At 40.4% G+C, this 23,163-nt stretch overlaps 1 protein-coding gene across 1 annotated transcript; it reads right to left on the bottom strand.

The window, feature by feature from the left end:
* Positions 1-524: 524 nt before the first annotated feature.
* Positions 525-21,494, bottom strand: LOC143899726 (uncharacterized; the record flags this gene model as incomplete). Its single annotated transcript, XM_077410246.1, has 4 exons — positions 21,403-21,494; positions 20,392-20,656; positions 5,400-10,146; positions 525-965 (listed from the first exon to the last, which is right to left on the bottom strand). Coding segments are annotated over exons 1-4 (5,545 nt in total), but the record flags the coding sequence as incomplete, so codon positions are not given.
* Positions 21,495-23,163: the final 1,669 nt, after the last annotated feature.

Here is a 23,163-nt window from a genome sequence, read left to right on the forward strand (position 1 = left end):
GTGACGACACCCCCCCCCCCCGCGGACCACCTTCGGCGGTACCTCTTGTCAATACGATATGTTTATTAATATTTAATAAACATGTTCCGACACGCTCGCCGACCCCTCCCCCCCCCGCGCCCCTTCACCAACGAGTCGTCCCCCCCATCCGACTTTTCGGCCGCGAGCCCTTCCCCCCCCCCTCGCTCCCCCTCGCCCTCGGGTCCTTCCCCCGCCCCTCCGCTCCCCCTCGCCAACGAGTCGTCCCCCCCCGGCAGACCCCTCGGCCGCGAGTCCTCCCCCCCCCCCCCCCGCTACCCCTCGCCAACGAGTCCCCCCCCCGGCAGACCTCTCGGCCGCGAGTCTTTCCCCCTCCCGCCCCTCACCACCCCTGAGATTCCCGTCCTAGAACTCTTATTGATATATCTACTACTGTGCTAAATATTTGCGCAGAGGAACAGTCCCGTCGAACGTGTCGGGCTTTAATTTATAACCGAGCGACGTCTCACTCTAAACTCCACACGCGGTGCGCCCCGCACACGAACCCTTGCCCATGCCCATCACACGCAGCGGCTCGACCAAACCTCCGCACGCGGCGCGCCCCGCACACGCGCCCTCACCCGCGCCCATCCCACGCGCCGCCTCATTCAAAATTTCGCCTCGAGAAACATTATTGGAAGGACTTAGCTGATGTACGGCGAGTTGCTCCTGAAGACGTGCCACCGCAGCGTCGCGTTCCTTCAAGCGAGCCTCCAACTCGCTGCGGAAAAGCTGTTGCTCCTGCTGCTCCAGCTGCCGCTCCTGGCGCAGCTTTTGAAGCTCCAAGTAGACAGCTTCGAAAGCATCCGCCTCTGCCTCCGTCGCTCCCGCATCCTGCGGGTGGGTCGCGCCCGCCTCCGTTGTTGCCGACGCCGCGGCCTGCAAACGGGTCCTCGGCGGGGTGTGCGTGGTCGTCACCCTGTTCGGGATACTGCGTTCGTCGCCTCCTATCCCGGACGAGCCCCCAAAATGTTACGCCCGTCAAGTAAGCTCGCCGCCGTAACACTATCGCGCACTCCACACTCGCGCACGTATTTCGCGAAACTCGCAAAGGAAAGAGAACTTAAAAGAACTTAAAAAATTGCGTTTATTCCAAGCTCGTAAAACAGAACGCGTGCGGATTCCAAAAATCCGCCAGACAAAAAATCAATAAATCCATCAACAAACTCCCGTTGTCAAGGAGCGCGCTTCACAGCTTTCCGCGACTTCTCTACTCAGTGTCCAGCACGGGCGTAACAATATAATTAGAAGGTATTTTCACTAATATGATGTAATAACGCAACGCTTAATTGTCCGTATCGTTAAGATCACTTCTCGTTTATCAACGCAAATATTGTTTATCAACACGCAATGGATTTATCATAAAATCGAATATAAATGTTAACAACGCATAAATACAATGTTAGATGAAGAAGATCATAGTGATCTTGCTTGAATTCATAATGTCAACGATTTTGTATTTAATCAAAGAAAAAGATCAAGAGACACGGTAGTGTCTCGCGCCAAGTACACGCGGAGCGAGACCGACCGTGACTTTTTTACGCGACGCGACGGGTTGCGAGTACTCGAGATGTTGAGATCTCGATAACGAGTGAACGGAACAAGTTTTAAGTAAGTTTGATCGATAGCTTGGGGTCCAATTAGGGAGAGGTTTCTCTTATAATATTCCGCTCCGTGCCCTACGAGCGGAGATATTGCGACGCAAAGTCCAAATGTGAAAATTTTTTATTAAGATACTTCTTCTTCTTCTTCTTCTACTACTAACGCCGACGTTTTATATGATGACGTCATAATCAGAAACGTTACTTTCACTTTTTCGACACTGGCGGTTAGCGGCGTTAGTATCGCAGTGCAGTGCAGAGCAGACAGTGCGTTCGTTTAGAGCGCTGTCAGTCAGTTCATCTGATCAGTTAACCTATCTCGATCGATCGAGAGACACGGTAGTACGCGCGGAGCGAGACCGACCGTGTGACTCTTTATTACGCGACGCGACGATTAATTCAAGGTAATTGTTTTATGTAATTATCCTATATATTGAGTCAACGAAAAAGAAGATTCTCTACGCTTGGCAGAAAGTGCCGCTAGGGAATTTTTAAGTCGATTCTTATGAATCAAGCTTGAATTCAATGTCTAGGTTTCCCAGGTTGCCGATGATGAGGTCCAGATAGTACGCTTCATAGTTTTCGGTGTCCAGGTGTAATAATACGTTGAATTCGATGTCTACGTGTCCCAGGTTGCGGATGACGAAGTCCATATAGTGCGCTCCGTAGTTTTCGGTGTCTACGTATATTAATACCTTGAATTCGAATGTCCACGTGTCCCAGGTTGCCGATGACAAGATCCAGATAGTGCGCTTCATAATTTTCGGTGTCCAGGTGTACGGTTGTACGGTGAATTCGATGTCTAGGTGTTCCAAGTTGCCGATGACAAGGTCCACATAGTGCGCTCCGTAGTTTTTGGTGTCTACGTGTATTAATACCATAAATTCGATGTTCACATGTCCCAAGTTGCCGATGACGGGATCCAGATAGTGCGCTTCATAGTTTTCGGTGTCCAGGTGTAATCGTACGGTGAATTCGATGTGGTGTTCCAGGTTGCCGATGACGAGGTCCTCATAGTGCGCTTCGTAGTTTTCGTTGTCCAGGTGTAATAATACGTTGAATGCGATGTCTAGGTGTCCCAGGTTGCCGATGACGATGTCTAGATAGTGAGCTCCGTGGTTTTCGGTGTCTACGTGTATTAATACCTTGAATTCGATGTCTAGGTGTCTCAGGTTGCCGATGACGAGTCTACATAGTGCGCTTCGTAGTTTTTGGAGTCTAGGTGTGTTAATAACTTTAAATCTGAATGTAGGTCACGTAAATATCGAATTCGAGGTATTAATACACGTAGACACCGAAAACTACGGAGCGCATTATGTGGACTCGTCATCGGCAACCTGGAACACCTAGACATCGAATTCAAGGTATTAATACACGTAGACACCAAAAACTACGGAGCTCACTATCTAGACATCGTCATCGGCAACCTGGGACACCTAGACATCGCATTCAACGTATTATTACACCTGGACACCAAAAACTACGAAGCGCACAATGTGGGGTTACAGAGCAAAGGGTTACAGATTATTATTTTTAAGAAACTAAGCAAAATATTAAATTGTTGTTTTCTTTAGAAATAATAGTCTATAACACTTTTAGCTTCATACCTTGTATATACTGTTTATAAGATTATAAAATATATTGTTTATAAGATTAAGATGCGTAACACTAAAAATGCGTGATATCCGTACAAAATTATCTTTAAAAAAAAAAGGTGAAAAAAGGCGATAAGTACACACATAGTAGTGTATATGTATTATGTTGTTACCCTGTTATGTTGTTACCTCGAAAAAATCAAAGTGGTAGTATTATATCTCCAAATAGCTTTACCCTGTACATACTGTTTATAAAATGCGCAATACTACAAAAAGGCGTGATATCCGTACAAAATTACCTTTTTTAAAAAAAAGGTAAAAAAAGGCGCCAAGTTCACGCATAGTAGTTTAACTATATGTTGTTACGTCAAAAAAAATGAAAGTGATAGTATTATACCTCGAAAAAATTTAAGTAACAAGTGGTAGACGTAATCTTTATATGTCGAAAAATCTCGAAAAAATCTAAGCAGTAGTATCTTTATTTCCGAAAAATTATAATTCAAGTGATCTATCAAGACACATCACAAAATTATGTTACCTTATCAAAAAGAAGAGTCGCGCTTCAAGTGATCTATTTCAATTACAAAAAAGAAATGATATCTCTTTAAATTACAGCGCCAATTACAGAGAGAACATATATATTGCCTCAAAAAATAATTGTTGCACTACTTTGAAAAATGTTTAAATTATGTTTAAATTTAACAAGGGAATACAAGATATTTAAATACAAAGTTTACTTGTGTATTTCTTAGTGGTCACACAGAATTACAGAGGTAACAGTACAAAATAAAAAGATTTTTTTAAAATACATAAATTTTTCTTGTAAAAAAACTTGGCGCTGCTATATATATAGACCTTGAAATTTTAAATAAATAAATAAACTTATCCTCTACTTAATTATAAGCCGCATTATCCGCCGTCCGCGTCGTCACGCACACCCATATCACTCACTCGCACATCCACGCTGAAAATCATTTAATATTACTCTCATCGCATTCTTCTCTGAATTATTTTTATTTATTGTTGTCCTTATTTATTTAAAATTTCGAGGTCTAACAGCGCCAAATTTTTTTACAAAAAAAATTTATGTATTTTAATAAAATCTTTTTATTTTGTACTGTTACCTCTGTAATTCTTTGTGACTACTTAAAAATACACATGTAAACTTTGTATTTAAATATCTTGTATTCCCTTGTTAAATTTAAACACAATTTAAAGATTTTTCAATGTAGTGCAACAATTATTTTTTGAGGCAATATATATGTTCTCTCTGTAATTGGCGCTGTAATTTAAAGAGATATCATTTCTTTTTTGTAATTGTAATAGATCACATGAAGCGCGACTCTTCTTTTTGATAAGGTAACATAATTTTGTAATGTGTCTTGTTGTAGCGTCTTGGTACGCCGGGTATGTTACCCACCACGTGTATGCCGCGGGAAGAGTGCTTCGAGGCTACGTGGTCGAGGGAAAATGACTGCTCCCTCTTTATTAAAAATATACGTAATTTATTTGTCCACGAGTACAATACACGACACGACTGTTAGACGATCCTTTCGTGAGAGGGACATGTAACGCTTTTTTTTGCGTGCAGCGCCGCGAGTCCCGCTTGGTAACGCGCGGTCGATAATCCTAAAAGCGATCGATAGCGCCCGTGAAATCCCATTAACTTATCCGCCAAGCATCGCGGTCAATATACGCATAAGAATACCGTGCGGGATTCTTAACATCCTGCCCGCCCTTGAAAGGATATGCTTTCAATACAATCCTAAAGTAACGACTAGCGTTCTAATAATAATCGGACACGGTTAATGAGTCTGTTGCTCTCCTCGCCAGGGCTGGACTATAATCAAACAAAAAAAAATGAAGCAGAACAACATTCAGCCTGTTGCATAAAAAATAAAATAAAAAAGGGTAGACGCAAATTATAATGGTCGCACATAGGCAATGCGTTACGAGAATCACTGCATTGCCTTACTTCAAACTTGTAATTGTATCCTAAGGTTTAACTATAAGGTAGTGATTAATAATAACAAACATAGCAAGTATAAGAACTGTGAAAAGCTATACTAATTATTTAAGGGTAATATCGCGATTTTTGTTAGCGGCCTTACAAATTTTCCTGACGCCGTTCTAACCGTAGCAGTTCGCACTTGTCCATCTGGACCCGCGTGTGTTTTCTCTATACGACCGATCAGCCACTGCATAGGAGCTAAGCCCTGCTGTTTTAATAGCACGATTTGATCTACTCTTAACTGTTGACCTTTATTGGTCTTCCACTTGTTTCTTTCTTGCAACGTATGCAAATACTCGACACTCCATCTGCGCCAGAAGTGTTGTCTCATTTGTTCAACTCTTTGCCAACGCACGAGTCGATTTTCATTTACGTCGGTCAAATCCTCGCAAGGGAAGCTGTTCAATGGGGCGCCAACCAAGAAATGCCCGGGTGTCAAGCAACTCAGGTCGTTGGGATCTTCACTGAGTGGGGTGAGCGGTCTCGAATTTAAAATCGCTTCGATCTCGCATAATACCGTCGCTAACTCCTCAAATGTTAAGTTCGCTTTACCGACTATTCGATTTAAATGATATTTAGCTGACTTAACTGCGGCCTCCCACAAGCCCCCGAAATGCGGAGCATTTGGTGGTATGAAGCTCCATGAAAATTGTTGTTCGCGAACGAAATGCTGTATTTCCGACTGTACTTTGTCATCTTTTAAAAATTCATAGAATTGTTTTAACTGACCCTGGGCCCCCACGAAGGTGGTCCCATTGTCCGAATATATATATTCTGGTTTACCTCTACGCGCCACGAATCGCTTAAGAGCCGCGATAAACGCGTTTGAAGTTAAATCGCTTACTAGTTCGATGTGCACTGCCTTCGTGGCAAAACATACGAATATTGATATATACGCCTTGAGAGAACGCGCGTTGCGTCGTTTTCCCTCTCGTATCATTACCGGGCCTGCATAATCGACGCCGCAATGATAAAACGGTCGTGATACTGTCACACGCCCGGCCGGCAAAGAACCCATCACGACCTCTGAAAGGGACGGTTTAGCTTTAAAGCAAGTTATACATTCGTGCACTATTTTTCGCGTAGTCGATCGCAATGATAGCGGCCAAAAGCGTTGTCTTATTGTGGCCATGGTGGCTTGTATGCCGGCGTGAGCGTTTCTTATGTGCTCCTGTTCTATAATTCGCTTCGTTAGAATATGTCCGCGCGGTAATAGTATAGGATGTGAAGCGTCAAAATTTAAATCCGATTCCCTCAACCTGCCTCCTACTCGAATCAGCCCGTCAGTGTGCAAAAATGGGGATAAGGAAAGCAACGAGCTGGACGGGTTTATAGTCTCATCTTTTGATAATGCTCTGTACTCACTGGGAAACGATCGTTTTTGAATTTCTCTGCACATGATATCCAACGCGAAACGGCACTCGGAAATCGAGATGAATGTGCTTGATGTGTTTTGATTGTGCACCTTGCCTAATCTAAGGCAATACGCCAGAATGCGGCATGCCTTGCTCAGGTTTGAACATTTGCATAATAGCTCCTCGATGTCTGATTGGCCTATGGCGGCTACCGCAGCTGCGACTCTCCGTAGTTCCGGCGCGGGTTCTAACCTATTGAAGTTGCTGTTTGGCCATTTCTCCTCTACTTCCATCAAGAAAGGTGCCCCGTGCCACCACAAGGCAGCACTCAGCAAATCACCGGGGTTTTGGCCTCTTGACAGTATATCGGCAGGGTTATTGGCGGATGAGACGTGGCGCCAGCTATCGACCCTCGTAAGACGCTGCACCTCTCCGACCCTATTTGCCACGAAAACTGTCCACTTGCGTGATGGTGACGAAATCCAATTTAGGGTTATCGTTGAATCCGACCAAAGGAATATGGGTATATTGTCTACGTGGATGGCTTCGCTTATCTTATCGACCAATTGCGCTAATAGTACGGCTGCTGCCAGTTCGAGACGTGGCAACGATTGACTTTTAATGGGAGCTACCCGGGATTTGGAGCATAGAAGCTCCACTCGAAATTTATTAGATTCAATTTGCGTTCGTATGTATATACAAGCGCCGTATGCCCGCTCACTCGCATCGCAAAAACCATGTAATTGTGTGTGTCCTGGTCTTGTACTGTAGCGGACGCAGCGCGGAATAGCATACTGATTTATGATAGGTATTTGAAGTCTCAGATTTTTCCAACGCAGATCAATGTTAGGGGGAACCGACTCATCCCAGTGGATGTCTGCCTGCCAAAGATCCTGCATGATTAATTTTGCTAATACAAGTACAGGTCCTACTAAACCTAACGGGTCAAACAAACTGGATAACTCTGACAGAATCGTGCGTTTCGATATCACTGCTGGATGTTCGCCAATCTTGCAGGAGAAGTAGAATGTGTCCTGGGCGTGATTCCAATGGATCCCCAATACGGAGGAATCCTTATCCTCGCCTATCGGAACCAGCACACCATCGTGTTTGGTCACCTGATCCAACAGTTCGGGGCAGTTAGAAGCCCACTTGCTCAACTCGAAACCTCCTTCTCGTAACAACTGAATTATCTCGTCGCGTGCTTTCTTTGCTTGAGCTATTGAATCTGCACCCGTGAGCAAGTCGTCCATATAGAAGTCTCTTCTTACGTGGGATGCTGCCACGGGATATTTACCGTGATACGTCTCTGCCAACTGTTTCAAACATCTTGTTGCTATAAACGATGCGGACGATGTGCCGTATGTGACGGTAGTCAATTCGTATGTTTCTACATCTTCCGTGCGGTCATCTCTCCATAAGATTCGCTGATATCGAGTTTGCGAAGGGTGGATGAGTATCTGACGATACATTTTAATAATGTCAGCTACAAAGGCGTATCGAAAGGTTCTGAATCTGACCAGAATGGACATGAGATCTTGTTGGATGACTGGTCCCGTTAAGAGCGTGTCGTTGAGGGATGTTCCGGTGCTATCCTTACAGGACGCATCAAATACTACGCGAATCTTAGAGCGATCCGCTGCATTTTTAAACACACAATGATGAGGTAAGTAGAAAACTTCTTGCTCATCCTTACTCCAATTGGTCACTTGCTTCATATGGCCTAATACACGGTACTCGTCCAAGAATCGTGTGTATTGTATTTTTAACGCCGGATCACGTGTAAATCTTCTTTCTAATCCGTGTAGGCGCTTGAGCGCGATGTCTCTTGTGTTTTCAAATTTAGGCTCGACTTGCTTCTTGAAAGGAAGACATGCCATGTACCTGCCCTCAGTCGATCGCTCTATTGTATTTACGAAATGTTGTTCGCAGGCCAGTTTTTCTGTGGTAAGATTTCTTGTGCCTTCTATCGTCTCCATTTTCCAGAGGCGACTAAATTGTTCGTCAAGCTGGGCATTAGATATCGAAGCTGCGAAGGCCTGGATGCGCTTTGTAGATTGGGATGATTGTGCGGCTCGCCCCGCAAGGATCCAACCAAAACGTGTCTTCTGTAGAGTTGGATGTCCCGGAGAGTTCTTAATTTGTCCTACGCAAAGAATCTGCCAGAACAGCTCCGCGCCAATCAGGATATCAATGTCAGACGATACGTGGAACTGAGGGTCGGCCAGCTCAATATTTCGTGGAATATCAAATGCGCTTCTTTTTAAAGTAAAAGAGGGTATTTTGTCAGTCACCCTGTCGGTGACGAAACAATTGATCCTGGCGCTGAATGAGTTAATACGTGACTGCAGTTGTATCTGTGCTATCTGCGAAGACGTAGTTGCCATGTTGTTTATCCCTGAAATGGAAATATTAGAATCCTTCGCCTTGATATTGAGTACGTCTAGGAAACCTTTAGAGATAAAATTTGCTTGCGAACCAGAATCCAACAATATGCGACATGGCTTGCGCGATTCCTTATTATCGAAAGCGTAGATGACTGCCGTTGCCAGCATAATATGTTCGTCGTAGCGATAACTAAAACCGTGCGTGACCACTGTTGTGGATGAGGTCGTCGATGCTTCAATACTTTGTGACTTCTCGTCCCGCCCCTGCGAATCGGCGGTACTTGTGTCGAGGTGCAATAATGTGTTGTGTTTCATCTTGCATGTCTTGCAGGTTCCAGAGACGCATTTGCTAGCGTTATGGCTCGTCGATCGCAGACAATTTGCGCACAATTTAGCTTTACGTACCTCTGCTATCCTCTGATGAACTGTAAGTGCTAAAAACTTGGGACAGAAATATATTGAATGTTCCTCCTTGCAATGGGTGCACCTGAACTTAACAGATGCTGCGCAGGCAGCTTGACGTTTCGTTTTTCCCGAGGAATGTGCCTCAGCCTTGGCTGTAGTAGAGTTGGGCTTTCCCGAAGCCTCCAACATTTGACTGCGATGAGTTACAAAATCCAAAAATTGTTTGAATGTGGGCAGTTCCGTGGTGATCAGCGAATTCTGCCATTCTCGCATAAACACGGTATCGAGTTTACTGCTCAACAAGAAGATGAGGAGATCGTCCCAGTGAGACGTGGGCCTTTTTAATGCCTTAAGGGCGTTTATGTGCCTTGACGCACCGTCCGCGATTTGACGCATCTCGGACGCGTTCTCTCGCGTCATGGAAGGCAGATCCATGATAGCTCGAATATGACTTTGAGTGATTACCCGCTTGTTATCATACCGTTCCTTGAGTAACCTCCACGCGACCTGATAATTTACGGCTGAAATTTCCAACGCGCCGATAATATTTTTTGCATCCCCCTTTAAAGAGGCGCGTAAATAATGTAACTTTTGTACGTCGTCTAGCTCGTCACTCGTGTGTATGAGGGCGTTAAAGGTGTCGAAAAATGGGAACCAATCCTCGTAGTTTCCCGAAAACTCAGGTAAATTTAGCTTGGGTAATTTTACTTGTAAACGCGACTTGGATGCATTGGATACCCTGGGGCTTATGGAAGGGGTCACACTTCTACGTCCCTGAATATTCGTAAGCTCGCGAATGCGCGCCGATAATACATAAAAGGCATCTTCAAAGCCCCCGCGATTGACCGATTCGCTTTCATCTAATTGCTCTATTTTCGTTTGTATAGATTCGTACTCTGACCAGTAATGCTCTAATTTTAGCCGGCGTTCCTCGAGTTGCGCTATTGTCGACGGCGTGACTACTTCGGGCGCGATTGATTCAACAAACGTTTGGATACGAGTACATGAGCCTCGTACTGTGGCTCGGCGCTTTTTGAGAGAGACTATGTTTTCCTCGTTACTCATTTTCTATTTCGGTTGACTGAGACGCACGCGAACCAATGACGAGATCGAATCGAATTCTTGGTTGGCACCGCAACTGCACACAAAAAAAAAAAAACCAGCTTCCCTTACCTCGCAATTATGCCGCGCTGATACGGCTAACGCAACGGTCGGGGCGCTCGCACGCTATCCTTGTCGCTTTTAGATGCGATGGCCTTGTGTCTCCGGAAGCATGCCGTCCTTTTCTCCCTGCAAACGCGGTGTCCTTGTCTTTCTGTAAGCGTGCTGTCCTTTCCGTACGGGAAGCGTCGTCCTTGGAAACCGTCGCCCCTTGAAGACCCTTCTCGGTGCTCGCAGCGGTACGAATGCTATACCGCTTCCGCCTTGATGGTCTCGAACGGCCTCGTGGAATTCCTTTTTTTTGGCACGCGCCAACGCAGCCGCCGCCGCGCCCGCGAGGATCGTAGCTCGCCGATAGATTACAAGCTCGAGCTCTCAAATGCCTTATATATCTTGCCGTATGATTTTGCTTCTCCGTGTGAAGCCTCGTGGAATGCTCGTGTCGTGGAATGTCCTTCGTCTCGAAAGATCGAGAGAGCTTCGCAGACAATGGCGGACGTCTTGTTATCCGGCTCGAAGGACCAAAATTTGTTGTAGCGTCTTGGTACGCCGGGTATGTTACCCACCACGTGTATGCCGCGGGAAGAGTGCTTCGAGGCTACGTGGTCGAGGGAAAATGACTGCTCCCTCTTTATTAAAAATAAACGTAATTTATTTGTCCACGAGTACAATACACGACACGACTGTTAGACGATCCTTTCGTGAGAGAGAGGCCTGTAACGCTTTTTTCTGCGTGCAGCGCCGCGAGTCCCGCTTGGTAACGCGCGGTCGATAATCCTAAGAGCGATCGATAGCGCCCGTGAAATCCCACTAACTTATCCGCAAAGCATCGCGGTCAATATACGCATAAGAATACCGTGCGGGATTCTTAACATGTCTTGATAGATTACTTGAGTAATAATTTTTAGGAAATAAAGATACTACTGCTTAGATTTTTTCGAGATTTTTCGAGATATAAAAATTACGTCTACCACTTGTTACTTAAATTTTTTCGAGGTATAATACTACCACTTTTTTTTTTTTTTTGACGTTTGATTTACGTTAATCTGGTTGCAACCACGATACAAAGATAATGGTAAAATTACACTGAGCTCAGTTTTTAAGAATAATACCGTTTGCATTTACAGTCCGTTACGTTCAAAAGTGAAGAAAGTATTCCTCACATCATCCGTTCAAGACTCTGCAATCAAAGATCGTCATTGTCCGAGGAACATTAGTTCACCATTCTATGTTAAACAGTATGTTAGCAGTGTTTTTACGATCAATGATTTGTCAGAGCGTATAGGAAGTTACCTTTTAATTGAAATTTTCCTTGTTTCCGGCCGATAATCCGATAGATAAATAGTCGCAGTGACTAAGCCCATTAAGGGCGTTCCGCTTTTAACAATATGGCCGGGTCGTCCTTCCTTGCAATAATGGCGACGGTCGTCCTTCATGTCCAGACAATGGCGATGAACCATGTAATTTATCGTCGACGCTTTCCTTCAACGTCTTCGTTGACGTATGTAAATGCAGTGATCCGTTTTTCGAGAGGCAGATAAGCTGACGTCCCTGCTTACGATTAACCGTAACAAAAACGTCTCTCTTCTAGAGAGTTCGGAATGGCGGAAGGCCCAATCTGTTTCTTTACAAAAGATGTGTACGGAACGACCGATAGCTCTCGAATGCTGAGATCGCCGGGCTGCACGCACCCACGTTCACGTTCACGCAAGCGCTGTCTCATTCTGCCGTGGCGTGATCCGTCTGTGGGGCGCAACGCGGCCCGCGCTGTTCGCGCGCATAACTGCCGACGAAGTAGTGCCATTGTTTCTGCTGCCATCTATGACAGCTTTACTGTACTACTCCTAATGCCGTGATTATTCGATTAGATGACGCACACAACACAATCTTTCTTCGTTTTTAACTATTTTTTAAACACCCCCCCCCCAGACTAAAGTCAAGCTCAACAGGGTCTTCTTTTTCCGCTAATTTTTCCAAACCCGTTCCCTTGGCAGTGGTTTCGCTAGATAGTAGATAAGGACAGTGGATGGATATTTTTTTAAAGTATAGTTGCATAACAATTATCTTTCAAAGCAATATACATATTCTCTTTACAATTGGCGCAATTTAATTTAAAGATTTTACATCTTTTTTTGAAATACATATATATATATATATATGTCACTTGAGTTAAGTTAAATAATATAATTTTGTGAAAAAAAAAAAGATTTTACATCTTTTTTTTTAAATACATGTCACTTAAGTTAAGTTAGGTAATATAATTTTGTGAAAAAGATATAAAGCTACCACTTAGGTTAGATTTTTGAATTTACAAACAAAATACTTGGCACTTTTTTTTACCTTCTTTGAAAAAGGTAATTTTGTACTGATATCACTTATTTTGTAGTGTTAAGCAAGGATCCGCAAAACATTTTTATTTTTTATTTTTTAATTATTCACAAAATTAGCAATAACAACAAATACATAAAAATTAATAATATTTAAGTAAAAGTAAATTATACATTTCTCACAAAAATTGAAGGAACACTAAATTTATTTTTAAAAATAAGCAAAATTTAAGCAGCTGTAACTTTGTTAAAAATGAATAAAATTTAAATTTCAAGCTTAAAATCTCTACTTTCAAAAAATTACTATTATTTTTTAGTTTCTGTAAGTTTGGTAACTTTTGCATATAGAAAACTACAAGCTGGACAAAATAAAAAATTTTTCTCTCACTATGTAGGCCTGTCACGTGCAAAAAAAATCTGCAAAAATTTTCAACTTTCTAATGTGAAAGCTTGAAGTTTTTTTTCCAAAATCTTCTTTTAAAAATGTTTCTACGTGTCTGCGTTGTTGTTCTGTACAATTGTTTTCTGGGTCAAAATAAAAAAGATAAAAAATGCTAATTTTTACATTATTTTCATCAATTTGTATCTACGTTATTTAAAAAAATTTGGCATATACCGTTTAATAAAGCAAAGTTTCAGCTTTGAGAATCTGTTTTTTGAATTGAAATACGATGATTTCTAAGAGTTATGAGCAATCAAAGTCAAAAAACTTATTTCTTGTTCAATCCGCGATAAATTAGTAACAAAAAATCGTAGAAACAATTTCAAAAAAAGATTTTGCAAAGAAAACTTCAAGCTTTCACGGTAGAAAGTCGAAAATTTTTGCAGATTTTTTTTGTGCACGTGACAGGCCTACAAAGTGAGAAGAAATTTTTTTATTTTGTCCAGCTCGCAGTTTTCTACATGTAAAAATTACCAACTTCGTAGAAACTAAAAAATAATAGCAACCTTTTGAAAGTAGATGGACCAGTTTTTTAAATAAATACTGTATGTTTATGTTCATTTATTTTTAATGCACATGTATTTATTAACATTTTTGCAAAATGAGTACAAAGAACAAAATTAAACAAACAGCAAAATTGATTTACAATATATTGACAGCTAGAGAGTTACATAAGCGAGATCAAGCTGAAGCAAACAGAGATACTCGATTACAAGAAGCGTTTAGCAGACTCTGAGACAAAGTACCGTCAACACCAAAGCTTATTTGAAGCCGTCCGTGCGGAACGAAATCTATGCACCAGAAACCTGGTTGAGACGAAAGAAGAGATACGAGATTTAAAAAGCAAGTTGAAGGTTACAAGCCAGCAGATTGAGCAATTGAAGGAAGACATTGCAATAAAAGAGGCCAATCTTGTCAAGGAGGAATTTTGTAAGCTATTTTAATTTAACACCTTCAAATTCAATAGCAATTGTTTTATTTTAACTATTAATCTGTTTATTAATTTTAAATATAATTACCCGGGAAAAAAACCCTTATATAATGTCTTATATGTTCATATAAGAAGCGGTCTTATATGCTCATATATGAATTTTGGCCGCATTTAAGCATATAAGATCTTATATGGTCATATATGATTATATAAAATTATATAAGAACATGTAAAAAATATCTCTTATAGTGTGTTATATGCTCATATAAGAAGCTATTTTATCATATATGAATTTTGGCCTGATAAGAGTTTATATAGTCATATATATGATTATATAAGATTATATATAAAAACATATATATTTAAATAGGTTTTAGAAAATTGTTATTTATTTTCAAATGTTATTTTTTAAGCGTGCCACTTTATTGTAAGAGTGACTTCACGATATAACTGATACAAAAATTGTGTCGCTCTGAGACAGCGTCGCGCGAGAATAGCGCGAGACAGTGTCGTGTCTTTTTGATGCCGTTCTTATAACACTGTTTGTTAAATTTTAAATACGAGAAACAAATCACATCGAATGCCATCTATCGGATACTTTGAGATGCAATATTTTGATCTGATCATATATAATCTTATATGACTATATCATTTCATATACGATTATATTATTTTCAGTTTAAATTATATGGTATGTTTGCAAAATAATACGATTAATATATTTGTTTATAAGAACTATAATATATATTATATAACAGTTTTTTTCACAAATTATTACTGGTAATTTCACTGTTTACGAAAATATTTAATAAAAATTAATATGTCAATTAAAAAATTAAGTATCTTATGCAAAATTAGAAAAAAAGAAAACTTAAAATAACATATAAGCAATGAGAAGTGCCGTTTTCGGTCGAAGCGGATCTTGATGCTTAATAATATTTCACAATATCAATTATTATTAAATACATGTATCAGTTTTTTAAATTGGCACTGCGTGCCAATATGGACTTTGTTGGACTTACAACGCAATTGTGTAAACTGAAACTAAAAATAATATATTTTATATTAATTTGATATTGTCAAGTAAAATAATATACTAGAAGAATATTTTATAACATCAGTTATACAAATTTATATGGATAGATCCATTATAGAGTATATATTCATATATGATTATCTTTAACCTTATAAATATAGTTTTACATGATCACACATGATAATATACTAGTATATAAAACCATATATGACTATATAAAATTATACTTAAGAAGATTTAACCATATATATATAATATTGTTCAAGTTATATTTCTATTTCTTATATGACCATATATAATTATATATTTACTAATATGAACAAATAAGAGGTATTTTTTCCCGAGTATATAATCATATATGCTTATATATGGCCATATATAATTATATACTCTCATATATATATATATATATATATGGCCATATAATATTGTTTAAGATTATATTTTCCATTTTTTATATGATTATATATAGTCATATATATTTCTACTAATATATAAACTATATAATATAAACTAATATAAATAAATAAGAAGTTTATTTTCTCGGCGCCATGATCGTGGCGATCATGGCGCAGAAAGATGTGCGCTGCTCTAACGAGCCGAAGATCTGAGTTCAAATCCGACCAAAAATCGTCGGTTTTTATATGATCGCCACCTCTCGGAAAGGTTAATGGCAACCCACCGAGAGTGTATCTCTTGAGCACCCCTCTATATTTGAGAACTGATCTTCCAGGTTGGGGGTTAGGCGCTAGGCTAACAACCCGTAAAAAAAAATTATTGTTAAAAAACCAGAAGGGAGGCCTCGGATTTTGATAAAGGCCGAACTTCAGGAGTAGGTTCAATATTGAGTTGTAGTGCCGCTGAAGAAGAAGAGAAATTCGATTAATTTCTCGATTGTCTATTTTATCATATTTATATAAAGAAAACATATACATATGTTGTAACTTTATATCTATTTTTTGCTTTCTCATAGAGGACCTTTGATCGCATATAAAGCTAGGTCTATCAACCAAATTATAAAGAATTATATATGAAATAGTGTTGCAAGGTGGTCACACGAAAGCTAAAAAAGAAACCGCGTGTATAAAGAAAAGTTTTATTGATAATCACACGGGTAAAAGTACGCAGTGAGACGTGATAATACGCACTGAGGGCTCGCGGACACACAGAGAGTGAAGGAAAGAAAAAAACATAACAGAAGCGGTTTTCGCGTTACCAACTTAGGTCGTAAGAGAATCAGTTGACCGCATTTCTAGTACTAAACGAAATAAACTAAAATAGTATCTGACCAATAAGGGCATAACAAAGAAAATGTGAGAGTCCATACATACATACATATGAAAATAAGGTATTTATCATAACAAACAGAAAAGACCGAAGAAAAAATTGTTTTCTTAGTTTTCGATGCCAATGTGTTTAGAATGTTCTAAAACGTCGAAAAATCGCAATTTATATTCATTTAATATAATATTTTATATCTCTAATTCTATTCTACAATCAAATAAATAATATATACGTAAAGCAAATAAAAAAATTTTGTCGAGTATTGTATTTCTATTTTTTATTTTTATTAATTTTTATATAACTTTTCACAAAAATTAGAACTTAATTTTTCCCAGAAAACTAACTTTTTAGTCCGCGCTACGCGCGGAAGTATATCATGTAGTTCAGTGCCTATATGTCAATCAAATAAAAAATTAATAGCGAATCAACTCAAACATCCCAAATATGAACATTTAGACGCAACAAAATTATCTTGAAATTATTTAGGATAACTACGGTATACGGTATACGTATACGCCGCATTTAAGGAAAACTTAGGACATATAAAACTTCCAAAAAATTATACTAGTTTCCAAAAAATTGATCCATTAATGAAGAATTAAACCAATTGTTGTCATCCCCAAAAAATTCAAAAAATTTTAGCATTAGTTTCAAATTGATACATTAATGAAGAATTAAACCCATCCCCGAAAAATGAGAAAAATTTTGGCACTAGTTTCAAAAAAATCGGTCCATTAATGAATGAGTAGTTCACGGTTGAACATTAGATACTTATTATTTCCCGAAAAGTAAGAAAAATTTCGGAACCGGTTTCAAAAAAATCGGTAACAAAAAATAATACACATCGACATCCCTGGAAAATTTTACCCCTGTTTCACATATAATTCCATAAGATTCGGTTCGTTAACAAATGAGTAGTTCGCGGTCAGATAGACAAACAGACAGACATACAGACAGACAGACAGACAGACAGACAGACTTATAATAGATAGGCAAAATTCAAGCAGCTGTAACTTCGTTAAAAAAAAACGGAATTTAAGTAAAAAGAAATGATTTTAAAGCTTAAAATCTCTACTTTCAAAAAGTCATTATTATTTTTTAGTTTCTGTGAATTTGGTAATTTTTACATATAGAAAACTATGAGCTGGACAAAATAGAAAATTTTCTTCTCACTTTGTGGGCCTGTCACGTGCACAAAAAAAATCTACGAAAATTTTCAACTTTTTAACATGAAAGCTTAAAGTTTTTCCTACAATATCTTTTTTTTATGTTTCCACAATTTTTTGTTATCGAGTTATTGCGGATTGAATAAGAAATGAGCATTTTTTAGCTTTGATTGCTCATAACTCCATTAAAAATTATCACACCGCAATTCAAAAAAACAAATTCTTAAAGATGAAACTTTGCTCTATCAAATAATATAATTGCCAAATGTTTTAAAAAAACATATAGACATGATGCAAATGGATTAAAATAATGTAAAAATTAGCGATTTTTCCCTTTTTTATTTTGACCCAAAAAACAATTGTGCAGAACAACACAAATTTATGTTTTACGTTCTCTTATACTTTTAAGTACCCTGCATTTAAAAAAAATTTGCCAAATAACTATGAAATTTTCTTTTTTTTGCCCACTACGGTTTTATGAGGCAAAACCTAAAGATTGTGAAATGGCTTAAGAACGTTCTGGACGCACTGTTCCAACCAAAAGTATGCAAAAATATTAAAAAAAAACAATATTAATTCTCCAGGGATCCAAAAAATGTATATAACTAGTTACGTCACATCTAATAGAATGTAAAAGACGTAGATTTAGTGACTGTAAATAACTGTTACTACTAGTTTTTTTTAAGTGAAACTTCTTTAGGCATGGTAGTGAGTTTGATTCGCGACACAAAAGAACGTCACGAATTTTGCGACACAAAAAGTGTAACGAAAATTTGACTAGAATTAAAGTAGGCACAAAAATCTATTTCCCAATAAAAAATTTCATATCAGAAACCATAAAATTTGGGCATATACAGCTGTCACCTGAGTAGTAAGGATAGGAGAAAGAGGGGGTATCGGATTACGCGGGGGTGAGGGGGTGAGGGAAGGGGGTATCGGATTTCGCGGGGGGAGAGGGAGGGAGAGGAGGCGGGGTATCGAGTTACACAAGGGGATCAGATTACAAGGAAATAACGCGGAGGTGAGGGGCAGAGAGAGGGGCGGGGTTTCGGAATACACAAGAATATCGGGTTACATTGGGGTATCGGATTTCAAGGATATCGGGGGGGGGGGGGGGGGTTGATCTTGGCATACCACCGGTATGACTCACAGTGATAACTCACCGGGATGACTCACCCGCGCCGCGGGTCCGCGCAGGGGGGGGTCCGCGTTTGCGGTTGCGGTCACGCCGCGGGTCCGCGCGAGGGAGGGGGTCAGCGTTCGCGGTCGCGATCGCGCCGCAGAGTAGGAGATGTTTTGACAGATCTACCCCGGGAGCTCCGAGGGGGGAGGGGGCGGGAGGGACTCGATGGCGAGAGGGAAGCAGGGCGGGGGGGACTTGATGGCGAGGGGGAGCGGAGGGGGACGACTTGTTAGTAAGGGGGAGCGGGTGGGGAAAGGACGACTCGTTGGTGAGGGGGAGCAAGGGAAGGGGCGGGGGGGGTCGGCGAGCGTGTCGGGACATGTTTATTAAATATTAATAAACATATCGTATTGACAAGGGGTACCGAGTTAAAACAGCGAGTTAGACACTTGACTCTGCAATGATCTCACCCTTCTAAAACATGCGAGCCGCCATTCGGTTACGGCGTCTCACTACAAAAACGAGCGTCGATGGTCCGACGACGGTTTAAAGATAAAATAGCCGAGGTAAACAATTGATAAAATTTATCACCGATGACGATTTAACCTTTGCGGAGTCCTCTTCATGTTTTTTTCTAGAAAAAGCCGTTGCTAATTACGATTTAACCGTCACGGCGGTATTCAGTTATGGCGCGGCATATTACAAAAAACGAGCGCCGATGTCCGGCTGCTGGAATCGATGCGTATATTTATATCTTAATAAAGAACGCTGCTTTTAGAGACCCTTCGGACTCGCGATGTCCGGTACTTATGACTATTCAACGGCGCATCAGCCGCGTCAGCTCCAGGCTAAACAATTTCGCGCTATTTTTTACAACGCAGTATGTAAAAGACAAAGAAAGAAATGACGTCATCGAAACGATGATTGACCCAATAACGCATCAAACCTGTTGGAACATGTTTGTCGTAAACAACATTTTCGAGGAAAAGGGGGGGTGTTATCGCGTAGACTAAACAATTTCGCGCTATTTTTTACGACACAGTACGTAAAAAAACAAAGGAAAAAATGACGTCATCGGGACGATGATCGACCCGATAACGCATTGAACTTGTTGGAACATGTTCGTCGTAAACAACATTTGATAAAATATAGGTAGGAATGGACATGCACGCAAAAAAATTACATCGTTGATTTAGTTGTAAAAAAAGTCTGTTTATTTAACTCTTTTTTTACATAATATATATATATTACATACTAAAAACTAAAGCTGCGAGCTCACAATCGATGATCTGATTCGTATTGAACGCATCGCTAGCGTATATTACATTCGACGCTTCCTTGGGATCTTTCACAGTGGACGCGATATCGGAAAACTGCGCAAACTTTGCATCGACCGTGTCGCAAGTATTCTCATTAAACGATCGAATTTCGCATCGATGCACCGATCGAGATCGAACATACGATACAACGTCAATTCGGTCATTCTCAAGCATACGTTTGCAGATTCGAGACGTATGAGTTTGATGTTATTAACCGTACAAACTCTCACCGTTAGCAGTCCAACGTTTATAAAACTATAGATATCTTTGAAGTCATTGTGAAAGAAATTCTGAATATTTTGCCGTTGCTCGTAGAGTGCCTTCCACGTTTCGAGAGACAACAGCAGTTCCTCTCCTCGGCGAGGATCTCCAACGGCGATCTCCACGTAGCTCGATGGACTCACGTTGATACCAATTTCGAGGAGTTTGTATTCCGTAGCTGTCAGCGCGTATCGTCTGCTGAGTATACGAACCGCGCGACGATCCAACGAAATGCTGTATAAAAGAAATGAAATTAGTTTTATGTATCGTAAGTATTACAATTTGCAAGTATATAAAAAACTGGGGTAGGCTCTATATGTTTTTTTTTTATCCTAAACGAAACTTACTTATTACATTTGGCCTCATACGTTTGAGTTTCAACGTCGTGAATTGGCACGTAATAATTCACGGCATTCACGCGTTTTGCACCGTTGTTGTTGCTGCTGCTGTTGCATCCTTCAAAGGAAAACATTTTCACCCTCTAGGCTCTGAAAAGTTGACCGTCAGTACAAGCGATCGCGACAAGACTGATCATATAAAATTAATCGAGTATACGCGACAACTCCAAAAGTAATGATGTGTTAGGGAAAAAGGGGAGAGGAAATTAATGTTTATAAAACTGCGCAGCAGATTTTTTTAGAAGAGGGGGAACTACCTACTTTAACGATGATGATGGGGGAGGGGAAGGGGAGTAAGAAATAAAACATTATAAAAAGTTATATATAATTTATTTATTTAAAAAAGATCGCAAATTCTCTTATGGCGTCGCTCGCGACCACCAGTTAAATAGTTTTATTACATTTTGTAACGCGCAATTCTTTTCATGTTTTCCGCATTGCATAGTATTGGTGTCACCTAGTTTATTCAATAATTCAATATTATCATAATGTGCATCCAGAGTTTCGACGATTAGGTTTTTTTGCTCATAATTTTCCAGCAGATCCACCAGCCATTCTCGTTTCTGACATCCCTTGACGTACACGAGAGTCGACATCTTGTCATCGTCATCTTCTTCATCGTTTTCTTCTTCTTCCACACCAAGCACGGCCGATGTAATCAGGTGTTTTACCATGCTGTACGGCACGTTTCCATCTTCTTATCGTAATCCATGGTGAATCGCAATCAACCAGGTGGCGCACGATTTGTCCGATTTTGTGAGGAGATTCTACGGCATGGGGTAATTAAAGATGTGATGCGTCAGAACGCAGCCTTTTCTCAGCACTGCCACCTCCTTCGCGACAAATTTTATCCCGACGAGGAATCCTTGCAGTTCCACGAGCGTTGGTATGGACATGACGAGATTTTTTTATCTCTCTCGTCGATGCGTCAATCGAGAGGAATGACGCGCAACACTGCAAACCGTCTCGCAACACTCTGATTTATACTTTCCCTTCCCTTGCCCCACTAAATAATTGTATCGGAGATTGATGGAAAAAGAGAGAGAGAGATAATAATATTCACGTCGACGTTGCTGCGGACACTCAAGACTATTTTGCGCACCACGTTTGTCAACGGGTTGTACTCAATCACGAGGTCGTGTATGATGAGACAGTACGCGGAGGTATTCGGCGGTACATTCTCCATGCAGTCGAATTCTAGTCTGACATCCACGGTGGCGTTTTTGACGGATTCGTTTTGGCGAGAACAATCAATGATCACAAACGGGCCGTTACGTAGAAAAGTCGAAACGGTGAGATTCGGCTCGAGATATTCGTATCTGTAGTAGTCCTTGCAGAAACGCGTGTACATATCGTACAGAATCGCCCATCTGTGTTTGCCAAAGTCTAAATTCAGGTCGTCGTACAAATAAACTTCCAAGTTTAGATAGAGTTTTACATTGGTCAAGTTGCAGTTGTCGAATCGGCTTGTGTCGGGGGACATGACGTTCTTCCGACCCGTCTGCAGAGCGAAGACGACTTATCGCGGTTTCTCGAGCTGAGTTGCGATCTTAATGGTCCACGAGTGTTTGATCGTGTTCTGCAACAGGGGATACTCGTACAGATCCCACGAACGGAAACCTATACTTAGATATTGTCCGTCTTCCAAGGCGCGCAGCATTGACAGCTTGTTGATCTCGTTCAATACCACGTGAGCCATTCGCCATTGTATCTTGAGTATTTTGATAGTAGGCTCCAACGCGAGACTTCCCACCAGGGAATTGTTGTTGTTGCGCGATCGTATCAAAATCAATTTGTGACGAGCGTTGATCACCACGCGTTTGTAATCCTCGCAAAATCCCAGTATCAAGTTGAGCGGTACGCAGAAATTGAAATATCCGTTCGCCACGTTCCTGAAAACAGGCAGCGTCTCGAAACTCGAAACTAAAACGACGAAGATCGGTGAGGCCTACCGGCCTACCATGTCAATTGAAAACATAAATAAGTATATACGGTCATAGACGGAAATGTTTTACTGGAAAATTAATTCGTAATAATTGTTACAAACACGATGGATGTTTCACTTTCTTCCTGATTAGTGATTTACATACACAGATACACAAAAAATACTTTTTACGAACGAAAGCTTGTCGCTCGTTAACAGATAGGATTTGCATTATTAGAGGGAAACATATTCGACAATAACTAAACACGTTTGCGAGAAAAAAAAGGTTTTGTACCTTATGTTATTACTGATTTTATTATGTAATATATTGTTAGAGATTTGTTTTGCATTATTTAAATCAAATTATATATACTTTTTCAATCTTTTATTATTAGAAAAAACATATTGTTTGAGACCGG

Source organism: Temnothorax americanus, unplaced genomic scaffold (assembly GCF_048541705.1).
Source record: "Temnothorax americanus isolate GAGA-0224 unplaced genomic scaffold, ASM4854170v1 Scaffold280, whole genome shotgun sequence".
In the NCBI taxonomy this organism is placed as follows: Eukaryota; Metazoa; Arthropoda; class Insecta; order Hymenoptera; family Formicidae; genus Temnothorax; species Temnothorax americanus.